Raw genomic sequence first — 14003 nt, forward strand, 5'->3', positions numbered from 1 at the left:
AGGAAGAAATTTTTTCCAAGGCAAGAGGCATTTTGCAGCAAGGAAATAATTAGCTGCCTCCTATCTGTCAGAACTACCCACAGTGTAGACATTTAAAATGGTAACCTTCTGTCATTGGGAGAGGAATGGAAGGACAATTCCAAAGTCTTTTGTGTTGGGCCTCCCTGGTGAGGAAACCCAGGGGACAGAAGGAGTTGAAGGATTTAATGGTATAAAGGCATATCCTGCCTCTCCATTATAGTCAATTCTTGGATTGATCACAAAGAACATCAGAACTAGAAGGACCCTTAGAGCCACCTGGACCATTGGTTTCTAAACCCAGCTGTTCATCAGAATCCCAGGGAATCAGGCCCTACCCCTTAAGGTTCTTATTCAGGCTATCTGGGGAGGGGCCTGGCAATCTATATTTTTAAATGTAGATGTGCAGCCAGGTTTAGGAACCACTGGTCTAGTCCAGTGCCCTCACATTACAGATGCGGGAAACTGAGGCTCAGAGAGGCATGTTTTCAAGTCGTATGGCAGCTACCTAATTGACATTGAAGGCCCTCTATGATCTGGTTCCAATCTACCCTTTCTCATTCTAGCATCTCATTTATGTACCCTTAAGGTTGCTACATAAAATACAAGATGCCAGTTAAATTTAAGTTTCAGACATACTTATACTAAAACTTTATTCGTTGTTTATCTGAAATTCAAATTTAACTGAGCATCTCGTACTTAAATGTTCTCAGTCTGGCAACTCTATACACCCTACACTGCAGACCACCTGAATCAACTTTGTCATATGTAATTTCTGCATTCTTACTTCTAAGCCTTTGCTTATGCTGTTCCCTCTGTCTGGAATACTCATCCCATTATTTTCTCTAATCCTGTCTGTTCTTTACCCTGAATGCTGATTCTTCTCTCAAGCTTTCTTATCTTTTGAGCTGATCTTCATCTACCCTCCAATAAGACTTTGTCTCTCTACTTCCACCTCCTTGTGCTCTGTCTTGGATCAAAACTCATTATCTACTTGGCTTAACTCTCCTGTGGAGCATGAGTCAGCCCTCCCCCATGGCAGGGACCATATGTGAGTAGAGAGTAATGTGTAAAAGCATGGGCTCTGGAGTCAGATGGATTTGATTGAATTTCAGCTCTCTCACTTATCAGCTGTGTGACCCTGGGCAAGATTTTCCTCCTCTTCGGGACTCAGTTTCATTGTCTATAAAATGCGAATGATAAAACTAATTTCCATATAGGGTTGCTGTGAAAAATAAATGAGATAAAGCTATGAGAGTGCTTAGAACAGAGGGAGTACACATGTATAAAGTGCTCAATAAATGTTAACTATTGTTATAAGTCAACACCATCTTTGCATCCTCAGGGCCAAGCGCAGAGTAGTGATCAGTAAAGTCTACTGAATGAATGAATACACGAGTAAAAGTGAAAGGCCTGGAGATAAGATCCTGTGCCTTATTGACAGAAAGTGCTAGATATCAATGTGAGCAGCTTTGCATTGAAAATACATGTGCGTTGGAAAACCACGTCCCCTCAGGAGAAAGTTTCTGCCCTCGGGGAGTCGTATATAGTACCACATTTCTCTCTAGGGGAGTAAATTGCTGTTTAGAGATTGTTACACAAATGTTTGTCTCATGGGATCACTTCTATGCTTCTATTTTCTACAGTAATTATTGGAAATGTAAACCTAGACTTGTTCCTTTCACTTTGTCCCTGCTTTCCTGTGGACCGCTAGGAAACTGGTATTTCCCCTGGGCTTTGCTTTCTCCCTCCATTTCAGTGGAATTCATTGATTTAAAAATTGGCAAATACTTGGAGACAAAGAAAAAGAAAGATGAAATACAAGTGCCAAGTTCTGTTCAGATTTACTTTTCTGATTCCTCATTTACTGCCCCCCCCCCCACAAATGCAGTAGTTGAGGGTTCACTGGGTCCCCAGCATGCATTAAAACAGCATAAAATGAACAGGTAGAGATTGAAATAAAAGGAAGTGAGAACAGCAGTTTTCTACTGCATTGGGATGTATTATTCTCATCTGAAGTCACTTATGGCTTTTGTTGGGACAATGCACCCAGCATATTGCCTGATATATAGTAGATGTCAAATAAATATTTGTTGAATGAATGACTGGACATTGTTGAATGAAAGGTAGAGTATAAATACATACATACATAAATAATTTTTAAATAAAATAAATATGGACTAATTCTTCTACCCCTTTTTTCTGCCTACCATGTTCCTGGTTCAACTTGGAAAAGTGACTAAGCCCTGCCACAGGAACCCTGCCTAAACTTTACTGCAAGTACCATTTATATCCTCTGTCAGGCTCTTGAAGTTGATAGGAACATGACAGGTTAGTTGGGCCAACTTTTCCCTTATATACATCTAGCGACAGGGAGCTCTGACTGCTGCATCAATGACAGATCCTGTACAGAACCCAAGCCTCTCTATAACCCAGACTAGGGTACTCTCCACTGTACTACCTGTGGAACTGTGAAGCTGTATTGTTCAAAGATGGTAGGAAAAGAACTTTCCAAGGAAGCGGGAGACCTACATCCAAGTCTGAAATCTGCCATTGACCTGCTGTGTGAAATTGGGCAATCTCTTTCCTTATGTGGGCCTCAGTTTCCCTTTTTGCACAATGAGGGGTTTCAAACTGGATGCTCTGCAAGACTCTTCCAGCTCGTGTGTTCCAGGATTCTCTAATGAGGTCTAATTAAGATCTCGTAATACAGTGCTTCTCAAAGTGCGGCCAAAGGATCCCTAGGGGTCGCTGAGACGCTTCCTAAGAGTCCATGAGGTCTCTCTTTCAAACTACGTATCCGTAGAAGGCAAGATTTTCTTCATATACTTCAAACAGCATGTTGCAACAGACTGCAGACACAGCTATGAGAATCGATCTGTTTTCTATTAAGCCAGATATTAAAGATAATAGCAAAAACTGCAAAACCATGCCACTCTTCTCAGTAAATTTATTTTTGTTACAGAAAATATTGTTATTCTTCATAAAATATATTTAAATATGTTCTAGGGGTCGGCCTGGTGGCTCAGCAGTTAACTTCACACGTTCCACTTTGGCGGCCCGGGGTTTGCCAGTTTAGATCCCACATGTGGACCTATGCACCACTTGTCAAGCCATGCTGTGGCAGGCGTCCCACATATAAAGTAGAGGAAGATGGTCACAGATGTTAGCTCAGGGCCAGTCTTCTTCAGCAAAAAGAGGAGGATTGGCGGCAGATGTTAGCTCAGGGCTAATCTTCCTCAAAAAAGAAAAAAAGTAAAATATGTTCTAAAAATATGTCATTTATGTTAACATGTTTTTTAAATTAATGAATGAATCAATCAATATTCTATACATGTCTTTGCCTTAATTTCTAATACAGTAAATATGCATAGATGATATCTATGTAAATAAAAACTCTTTGGTCTTTGATAACTTTTAATAGTGTAAAGGGGTCCTGAGAGCAAAAAGTTTGAGAACCGCTGTTCTAGTCATTCTCTGACTTCCTGTCTTATTCTGTACAGCCTTTTCCCTCCAATGGTCCCAAATATGATCTGCTCCATATCTGGCAGAGGGATGGACATAATGACCTTGGGAGGGAAACCATTCTTCCTAACTCACGGGTCTCAGACACACCAGGCTTCTCTCCTCCTTCACCTGGGTTCCTTGGCATAAAATGGTAACTCAGGATTTAAATGAGACACCTCATCACAGGCAGTGCCAGTTCCTGGGTCGGGAAATAAAGCAGCTGGTCTGGTGAGGGTTAATATGATGGCCTCCCTGCTTTTCTGCCCGCAGATTCTCAGCCCACTCTGGTTCCACCTGCCCTAATTGCTATAACTCTTTATACCCACCACCTCCCCACTGGACCCCGCCAACAAAGAAAGCAGGCTTCATTCCTGCGATGCCAATTATGGGGACCTTGGATGTGAGGCAAGGGAGGCCCTCTCAGATTCGGAGCCCCTATGGAGTGTGGGGCGGGGGAAGGAGGAAAACGAGGGGGAAGGATTTGTGTTAACTGAGAGAACCCACTGCTCATCAGGTTCTTCATGACACATCTTACTTAACGACAAGCCTGGGGGGTGAGTGGGGATCTTTATCCTCATCCTCACGTTACAGCCAGGGAAACTGAGGGTCCCAGAGATAAAGCAACTTGCCTAAGGTGGTTACATAGCCAGAAAGCAGCTGGGCTTGGATTTGAACTCAGATCTAGATAACGCCAAATCAATGCTCCTTCTGCTTTACCAGGGAGAGTCAGGAGCATCCAGGACAAGAAGAGGGAGCAAGGGAACTAACATCTATTGGACACTTACTATGTGCCAAGCATGGTGAGTGGAAAAGAATGTTGTCTCATTGACTTCTAACTGTAGTCCCCTTATTTAAACAGTGAATCCACAGTTTACAGATGAGGAAACAGGCTTCGAGAAGTAAAGTGGATTTACTAAGGGCACACTGCTAGAAGGTAGCAGAACAAGTGTTCAAATCTAAGTCTGTCTGTTCCCAAAGCCTAAGCTTCTTCGATAATAACAAATAACATTTATTGAGAACTTACTTTATGCCAGGCACCATACTAAATACTTTAGCTCGTTTAATTCAAACCTCCCAGCCAGATAGGTGCTATTATTTCCCCCCATTTTACAGATGGGAAAACGAAGGCAGTAATGGGCCCAAAGTTATCCAGTTAGAAAGTAGCAGAACTGGGATTTGAATCCAAGCAGTCTACCTCCAGAGTTCGTGTGCTTAACCACTGCACTATGATATCCTCAAGGCTAAACTGGAATGAGAGGCCCAGGACTGAAACCCAAGTCTCCTGGTCTCTCAGGTCAGTGTGCTGTGTACCATTGCCTCCTGAATGAATGCTGAAAGCCACAGCTGGTGCACCTCCTCCCAGAGACCTGAATCTAAAGAAGGAAATGAACACCAGGGAGCAAGGGGCTACACGGCCATCCTAGGAGGCCTGTGCTCCTGCCACACAGCCATGCTGCCGTGCAGCCTCTCTTCCAGCAGTTGCTCCCTGGTTCTCCATCCTCAGGCTTCTGGCTGTGGGGGAGGAGGGCATATGCTCAAAGACGAGAACATTGCTCTGCTCTGGTTCTTTGTGTTACTCCCCCACCCCACGCAGGGGGTTTCCCCTTATAAGTCCACATGCAGTTGGAGGTGGGTGGGAAGGGGCCACTTGTCTTTCCTTTAGCTGACTATCATCCTGACAGGGCCCAACAGAAGGGACATTTGAGATGGAGGTCAGGGCTAGAGAAGAGGTGAGAAATCAGTTATTGCAACCTCCCTAGGGTACAAATGGGGAAACCGATGGCCACAGAGTAAGTTGTAAACAGAGCTGAAGAGATCCTTAGAGACCCTCAGGACAAACCTCGGGACCAAATCAGTGATAAGGAAGGTCCACAAAGATAGGCAGAGGCTTGCTCAAAGCAGGCTTAGCATCTTCTAGGGTTCCAGGATTTGACCCTTTACCTGGCCAGCTCGGGTCTCTGAAAGGGAAGTGAGGCCAGGGAGAGTAAGTTATTCTGGGCCTTGTGATGACAAGTGCCCCAAGAGACCCAAGCCTGGCCCTTTTCCATGAGGCCCCTGGGAGCCTTCTGGCAGCCAGCCATGGCACCCTGCCTGCTGAGGCCTGTGGGAGGAAGGAATCACTGCTTCTTAATGGCCTCCTGCCCAGAAATCCTCCAGAACTGCCTAGTCCTAACTCTATTTCCACCAAAAGAACTGACTTCAGTGCATCCAGAGGGCTCAAGTTCAGATTCCAGGCTAAACTTCCGGATCTGGAGAGTTCTGAGCATGGGAGTGGATAAAGGAGGGATGCCATCATCTCCTCAGAAGATGTTCAGAAAAGGACATAAACCCAGCTATCTGAGCTGCTAAACAGCTGTGATGCCCTGAGGCAGGAGGATGGATGAAATGGCCTTTGAGGGCTCAGGTTCTCTCTGGGGCATTGTGTGATCTCCAATGAATTCCCAGGGCAGTACAGGAGTTCTGAGAGGAGCTGTAACTGTTGTCCAGAATGGAGTTCCTTCCAGACTTGCCCTTTACCTAATCCCAAACAGGAGTCATACATTAGACTTGAGCCTTAGAGACCTGTGACCCTGCCTTTCGTTATACAGCCAGGAAAACTGAGGCCCAGAAAGGAGGGGGCCTCCCCAAGGTGCCAGAGTGAGTCACAATTCTGACTTTAAAGCAGCATTGGAGAATCATCCTGTGACTCAGGGCCCAGAGCCTCCCATCTGAGAAGGTTTCCTAAGGCCACAGCTTGTCCCCTTCCACCAACTGCCTTCATACCTGCCTGGGTCCTGCTTGGGTAGAGGGCTCTCCTCTCTGGGCCCTTTTCCTTAGCATTCTTTCCACAGACCTTGTGTGGTCGTGATTGTACTCAGAGGCCCCCAGGGAGAGCTGGTGTATCATTCAGCAGGAGGCAAGCAGGCAGGCGTGCCAGAGTGCAGGTGGTGGGACTGCAGGGTGAGACAGCAGGCAGACTGGACACTCCGAGCTTAGAAACTGTAACGTTCAGGGAATTTCAACTGGCATTGCTGTCCAGTCGCAGCCAACTGGCTAACGATGCCGAGTTTGAATCAGTGACCCGCCTCCTGATCCCTCCTCCTTAGCTAGCCTCTCTCCGTTCCTCCCTCCCTCCCTCCCTCCCTCTCTTCTTCCCTCCCTCGGCTCTCTGGGTGTGGAGGCGAGCTGAGCTCAGGCCGGCGCTGCTCTGCCTCTCCCTTCTCAGTGCTGGCTGATGGAGCGCAGGGCCAGGGCTGGCTCTCGCCGAGCCCTGGGTCCCCTCTAGCTCAATCCCCAGAGAGGGAGAGGCTCGTGCCCAGCAGCGTTCTGCTAGGCCCTGTAAGCTCCCTGCACCCCACCATGCCTCTGCTGGACGTTTTCTGGGCTTGCTTCAGGAAAGTGAAGGTAAGTGGCTGCCCAGACCCAGCCTACCTCACTGCTCAGGGGAGAAGGAGGCAGCTGGGGACCCTCCGTGCTGGCTGCAAGGCATATGGGCTTCTGAGACTATCTTGGAGCTAGAAAGGCTTGGGTTCAAGTCTTGTTTTTGTCACTTAACCAGCTCTGTGAGCTTCTCCTGCTTTCCATAAAACTCTTTTCCATAAAACTTGCTTCTGTTGCTTTCCAGCCTCTCCACAAAGGCAAGATTCTTAAGCCTCGGTTTCCTTAGCTTTCAAATGAAGACAATAGCGACTTCAACTTTATAGGATGATGAGGTTGGTGTTATTGTTTACATATTAAATGTAAGCAGATATGAGATAATGTGTGTGAAGTTCCTAATGTGATGCCTGGCATGTAGCGTCCATACAAATAACGGTAACTACTGGGATTATTACTAATTTCCATTAACATATATTCAGCACCTACTCTGTGCTAGGCACTATAGGAGTTACACAAAGACAAAAAGGGATGTGGCTTCTGTCCTCAAAGAGGACATAAGAAAAGTGACAAATCTTTATCAAGCACCTACTATATGCCAGACACAATATTAGATATTCAGTCAGTCAATAAATATTTGTTGAGTGCCTGCTGTCTCCTGGACATGGGGGGTACACGAGCACAGCAGGACACACAAGGATGTGTAGGGCATGATTTCTGTTCTCAAGAACCAAGGAATTGGAATTTATTTAGCATCTGTTACGTACCAGACATAGGCACTTTCAATTCATTGACTGTTGTGGTAATATTCACCACAACCCACTTTTTTCCTGCTTTTGTAGGTGGGGAAAGAACAGTGTGAACAATTAAGAAATATTTACAAGGTCACTCAGATGTGACTGGCAGAGCTGGGATCTGAACTCCTAAGTCGTTATACTCTTCTTGATGCTATGTGGCATCCCACAGTTCAACCCAGTAGGAAGACCTTTAAACAACTAGTTTGCCTGTAAGATAGGATGAAAGTAAGGCTGGGACCCTTGAAGGGAAAGATTACTTCCACTGGGAGAGACTTAGAAAGGTTTCTCAGGAGGTCACATTTGGGCTGAGCCTGAGGCTGGAAGGAAGAGACGAGTTTGTCAGTCCGAAAAGGGGGGAAGGGCATTCCAGGCATGCCTGGCAGAGGGAACTTCATGAGCGAGTCTGGAGGCAGTCAAGTGATGGTGGGTTGGGGGAGGGGCTGGTTTTGTGACGTGTCTCAAGTGCAGGGTTCAAGGAGAGAGGAGTTAGAGATGGGGAACTGGGAGCTGCCTCCCATAGGGTTTGGAATTGATCTGTGGGTTCGTGGTCCTCACCTAACAGGGGGCCCAAATGAGATTTTCACCAATCTATGGTGAAATGAGAGAGAAGTGGGGATGATGTAGTACTCAGTTTTCAGAAAGCTAAATGAATTCAACTCAAAGGACTATTCTTCGTTTGGAGACTATTATGTTCTTCTTATGGAAGTGGTGTTCAAATGATCTTTCTTTTATGAGATAGGAGTGAGAGATTCTTAAAAAGTCTGTCCTCAGCAAAATAAAAAATGTGCAACTCTCTGACTGTTCCCCCATTTATTTATTTAAAAATTGTCTTCCTCATCCATGAAATTCCAATGTCTTGGGACTGTTGTTTTAGGGGATGGGGGTGATTTCAGTAAAGTAGGGATATAATTAAATGGATGGTTTTAAGAAAAGCACTCTAGCAGCCTCAAGTGGGGATGGTGTCGAAGGGCCCAAGCCGTGACGTGGAGGTCAGGAAGGTGGCTGTGATGGTAGTAAGGATGGGTGGGGAGGAGATGATGAGAGACACATCTAATAATGAAGACAGGGCAAAGGGGAAGTGAAAGTGCCTGTGAGGTTTGACACCCACTTGGCACTGCTGTCCACTACACTAGTTAACCATTCTGGGTACTTGGCATGAATTTAAATCCCTTTACACTCATTACCCCAATCTCTCAGACTCCCAGCAAACACTCCCAACCCACGTCAGCCTCTTAGAAATTGTTGGGATAGAGGAGTCACAAGAAAGGTCAGGGACCTCTATCGTAGGTCACAGACACTGGCCCACATGCACACATTCACTCATGTGGGTGTCTGCAAACACAGGATATATTACTCTTAGCTGCACACACATATGCATAGACACATCATTCAAGCATGCACACGTACACATACATAGAAGGAGACAAACACATCCAAATTCACATGCACGCACAGGCAGTGCATATCCACAAGCATGTAGACTCACACATGTGCCTGCAAGCACATACAGAGGTAGGCGCACGCAGACCCAGGCACATATGCAAAATTAGGTAGACATACAGAAGTACGCACACAATGCAAAGTCACATGTCCATGCATGCGCACACAAAGGGCTGTGGCAGACACGAATCAACACATGGTTAGATCTCAGGGCTAAGAGGCAGCCTGCCAAATCCATACACATACTTGGGTTTTGTGTTTCCTTTTTGAATGCTCCTGCATTGAGGCCTCAGTCAGATAGGCAGGCCATCTGGGCTTGTAAGGTCAGTCAAGTGCATGGGCTGCTCTGAGCCACCTTCCCTCTCTGAGCCAGGCCCCCTTGCGAGCAATTACATGGCTGTGCGAGAGCGAGAGCTGACTGTGGGGAGGGGCATTGGCTGTGTCAGAGCCTGCCATAACTGAAAGAGCCCTTGTGGATCATCTTGTTCAACTCTCTTGCGGTCCTGATGGGCATACCGAGCCCCCTATCATCCCACACCATATGGAGCTCTCCATCAGCTGAAGAAGCATGAGGAAGGGAGGAAGCTGAGAAGCTTAAGTTTGAATTCCAGCTCCTCCCCCCGCCAACAACACAGACACGCACACATACTGGTTGTGTGCCTTTGAGCAAGTCCTCTCTGAGCCTCAGTTTCCTTGTCTGCAAAATGACATTAATCAGTGCCTGCCTCTCAGAGATGTCATGAGGATTCCGGGAGGTGGTGTCTTTAAAGCGCCTGGCATGGAGTAGGTGGTCAACACGCATGACTTTTGGAAGTCGATTTCTGAACTGTACCTCCAGGGCAGCAAAGCAAAGAACAAGGGTTATTCCATATTTGAAAACTCCAGAGTTAAGGTCTCAGGTCCCATCTGCTCCTTTGCCACAACTCCCCCTCTGCCCTCTACTTTGGCCCTGTCTGAATCTGCTACCAGAAGCAATCCATTTGGGAGCTGAAGGGTGACACCTCAGAAGCCAGGGACACTGGGAAGGTGGCAAGAGGCCAGGCCAGGGCCCAGGACTGCTTTAAGCTGCACTGGGGTTAGCGGTAGCCAAGGGACAAGACGTTTGAATGTGAGATGAACCCAGTATAAACAGTTTCATATGTGTTTGATGTGTCTTCCCTGGAGGCCAGTTGGGGCTGGGAAGGTATCCATGGCCTCTCAGCACAACCAAGCATGCATATGAGTCCCACCACAGCCTCACACTCACACACGCGTACACACGGGACTGTTTCTTTGATGTATCTTTTTGCCCCCTTCCAACACCTAGCATGGTTTTATGCACATGAAGAGTGCTCAGAACATGGATCCTCTCTCTTGTTACTCTCTTTGCATCACGTGGGCATATCAGTTCCTGGAGGGCACTGACCTGGGAGCTGGGGAATCTGGCTGGGGATCCAATCCATATCAGCCATGACCTCTAGGTGACTTTGAGAGGATCAATGCTTTTTACTGTCCCTCAATTCTGTCCTCTTATAACATAGGTAGGTAGTCACACAATATCAGAGACAGAAAGACCTATAGAAGTCAGCTGTTCAGGGCTGCCGGTGGTGCAGCGGTTAAGTGTGCATGTTCCGCTTCTGCGGCCCGAAGTTTGCCGGTTTGGATCTCGGGTGCAGACATGGCACCGCTTGGCAAGCCATGCTGTGGTAGGCGTCCTATACATAAAATAGAGGAAGATGGGTAGGGATGTTAGCTCAGGGCCAGTCTTCCTCAGCAAAAAAAAAAAAAAAAAAAGAGGACGATTGGCAGATGTTAGCTCAGGGCTAGCCTTCCTCAAAAAAAGAAAAAAAGAAGTCAGCTGTTCCTCCCTCCCTCCCTCTTCCTCCTTCCAAACTACAGATGAAGAGACTGAGGCCAAAGAGGGGACAAGATGTGCCCAAGGTCACACAGGGGCTCTGGACACAGCAGGATCCACACATGGTCTATGTAATAGGCCATAATCGCCCTACTTGTTCTGTGGCAAAATCCAAACACAGCTTTCTTTGGTAGAATCGAAGAGCAATATCAGGTGGAACATCTGTATCCATGCCACACACATAAATGCACGTGGTGGTAACCCTGTCTCGCCTACCCACAGGGCTTCTACGTGAGGCAAAACAAATCATGGACAGAAAAGTCTCTTGTAAACTGGGAAGCCTCGTAGAGGTTAGCCACCCAATCACGGTCCAACAAGGGACACCATTTTTTTCCCCAGTCACTGTACTCACATACTTGGTCATATGTGCATGAAGGTGCTCCTGAGTTCACCCAAGGACACATTCTCAAGCACCTTTTCCTGTGAGTCCACTCTCGTAGTGTGCATGGGACTTCCATGTGACTGTTCTTATCCCTGGCTGCCTGAGCACCTGTTCATATGGGTGTGTGCTTTCACACCCCTTCTATAGGCTCATGTTCACATACATACATATGCTCATGTGAGCACACGTCCTCACATGTGGTTGTTCACATTCTGGGCCCTCTCTGCCCCCAGGCCAGCTTGCAGCTTTCCAGTCTTCCCTGGAATCAGCCTGGCAGGATATGGGGTGAAAGTGTGACAATGACTAGGTGATTCAGCAGTTCCATTCCCAGCCTCCAGGACATCTCTACTTTTCCAGACCTTTGCCCTTGTCATCCCAAGCAAGACCAATTTGCCACGTGCAGTGAGTATTTGTTGTGGGAAGGGCAGGAGGGAGTATAGAGAATTCAGGAGAGCATATGAATGTATAGAAACTCTCAAATACTTCTGGATGCCATTCCCACATTCCATGTAGGAATCCTCTCTATCACACTTCACCAAGAGGATGGCTAGACACTGTTGCACACCTCCCATGATGTGGAGCTCACCGCTTCCTCAGATAGCCTGTTTCATCTCAGGACACTGCTGTAGGTCCCTTAATCAGCCTGAGTGTGTGTTTGTGTGTAAGTGATAGTGTACATGTGTACATCTGAAACTTGTACATACAGCCACTTCTCAATTACTGGGTCCAAAGTAAGGAATTATGGCATAGATTCTCAGGTCATGGAAAAACCACTTAGCAAGGGCAGGGCAGGGCCCTATATCCCGCAGAAGGAGGCTTCATCCCCAGACCCCTCTCTGCAGTTCCACAGCCCAGTCAAACAATGTGTCAGTTGAGTGGTGGGTACTGGTTCCCGATATGGGTGAAAAATTCACACTGTGGATTGTTCCTGTGTGGTTAATTGTAAATTGCCTCGCTGCTGACATATGCCACATAGCTGTGAAGCAGAGGTTTATGGTCGGAGGTGAAGGAATAGGTTGTGGCAAGGTTTTTGGCACAGATGGGCTTAAAGAGAGTTGTGGGTTGGTTTCTGGATGATCTAAGAAGCTTTCTGGGAGGTGTTTCCCAGTTCAGAACAGAAGGAAGTTTGGTGTGGCAGAAAGAGCACTGGACATGGAGTCCAACGGACCTGGATGTTATGCCCGCCTCTGCCACATCTCGGCTGAGTGGTCTTGGGCAAACCACCTCTGTTCGGTCGATAAGACTTAATGGAGTTGCCAAGAAAATGATGTATATACAAGCCTGGCATGTGGGAGATGGGCAATTGGCTCGGAATCTGAAAGGATGATCTATGGAGGAAAAGAGAGGGGAAGCTTCTTCAAGGAAGAGTAAGGTTGGAGACAGGAGAGGGAGGAGGCACAGAGCCAGGGGACTTGCCCCGGCTGTAGGAGCTTGGTGTGAATCGTGATGGGACAAGGGGTCAAAATAAGAGACACACATCTGTGGGCGAGAGTTTGTCCTTGGTGCTCTTGAGGCAGTGAACAGACCAGATCTAGAGTAAGAAGACACAAAGTCAGGCCTTCCACCTATCTGAGCTGCAACTTCCTAGCTGTATGACCTTGAGAAAGTTACTTCACCCCTCTGAGCTTTAGTTTCCTGCTCTGTAAAATGAAGCTAAACATAGTACCCACCTCACAAGACTGTTATGAGGCTTAAATGGGTTAATATGTCTAAAGCACTTAGAAAAGTACCTGGCACATTGTTAGTGAGCACTAACCATTTTTATTATTGGTACACTGGGAAAAACTGTAGTTCCTATCTCATAAGGCTGTGGAGAGGATCACATGAAATAATGATGGCAAAGCCTGTTAGGATGTTTATTCGTTGTTCTCTTAAATGAAACGGGAGTTTCCTTAGGCTGGGAATACCCTTGGGGAATTCATTCCTTCACTCATTCAACCAAGCAATATTTATTCAGGGCCTACTATGTGCCAGGCACTGTGTTAGGCCCTGAGGAGATAGTGGTTAGCAAAATAGCTATGGGTGCCTACTCTCATAGAGCTTACCATCTAGCAGATATAAAAGGAGAATTTTTCACACTCACAACCCTCAAGTGTCCTGTTGGTGGGTATGACTGATTCGGTTCAGAAAATGTCGGGACAAAACTGTTCAGTTAACAATTTTAGTCCATCTAGCACCAGTGAATGGTACTCCTGCCTAGTCTTCAAGGCAAAGGGGTGGCTAAACTGGAGTGTAGAGTACTTCCTGCACCAGCACAGCCAGAACAATCTTGAAAGCGGGCCCAGCTTGGGGAAGCGGATGGGGACCTTCGCAATTTGTCTGATCTGAACTCCTAACACTTGTCTCTCTCCTCCACTTTCTCCATCTGAGCATAATTGGTGTAGTTTGCTCAAGAGTCATCTGAGATTGGGCAATATTTGTTCTAGAGAGTGGGAGAGACAGGGACGGACACTGGAGAGGGGAGACAGGGAGTAGAAAGAAAGGCTTCGAATCTGACTTGTGTCTTGGACACACAAATTCTTACGTTGCTTTCAGCTTCTTTGGTGCCAAAAGGAGTATGAGTCGGGGCTGCTGGGGGTGGAGGAAGTACCTGACCATATGGCTGGTGGAG

At 46.8% G+C, this 14003-nt stretch overlaps 1 protein-coding gene across 2 annotated transcripts in view; it reads left to right on the forward strand.

The window, feature by feature from the left end:
• The first annotated feature begins 6674 nt into the window (after positions 1 to 6674).
• The window catches only part of STARD8 (StAR related lipid transfer domain containing 8), a 72982-nt gene continuing 65653 nt past the window's right edge, over positions 6675 to 14003 (forward strand). Inside the window, exon 1 of one of the 2 annotated variants that reach the window (XM_070502252.1) lies at positions 6675 to 6909. In XM_070502252.1, coding sequence (XP_070358353.1) covers positions 6865 to 6909 — 45 coding nt within the window. In that variant the 5' untranslated portion in view covers positions 6675 to 6864. The remainder of the gene's footprint in view (positions 6910 to 14003) is intronic. The other variant, XM_070502253.1, reaches the window with a different exon arrangement.

Source organism: Equus asinus, chromosome X, assembly GCF_041296235.1.
Source record: "Equus asinus isolate D_3611 breed Donkey chromosome X, EquAss-T2T_v2, whole genome shotgun sequence".
Lineage (NCBI taxonomy): Eukaryota > Metazoa > Chordata > Mammalia > Perissodactyla > Equidae > Equus > Equus asinus.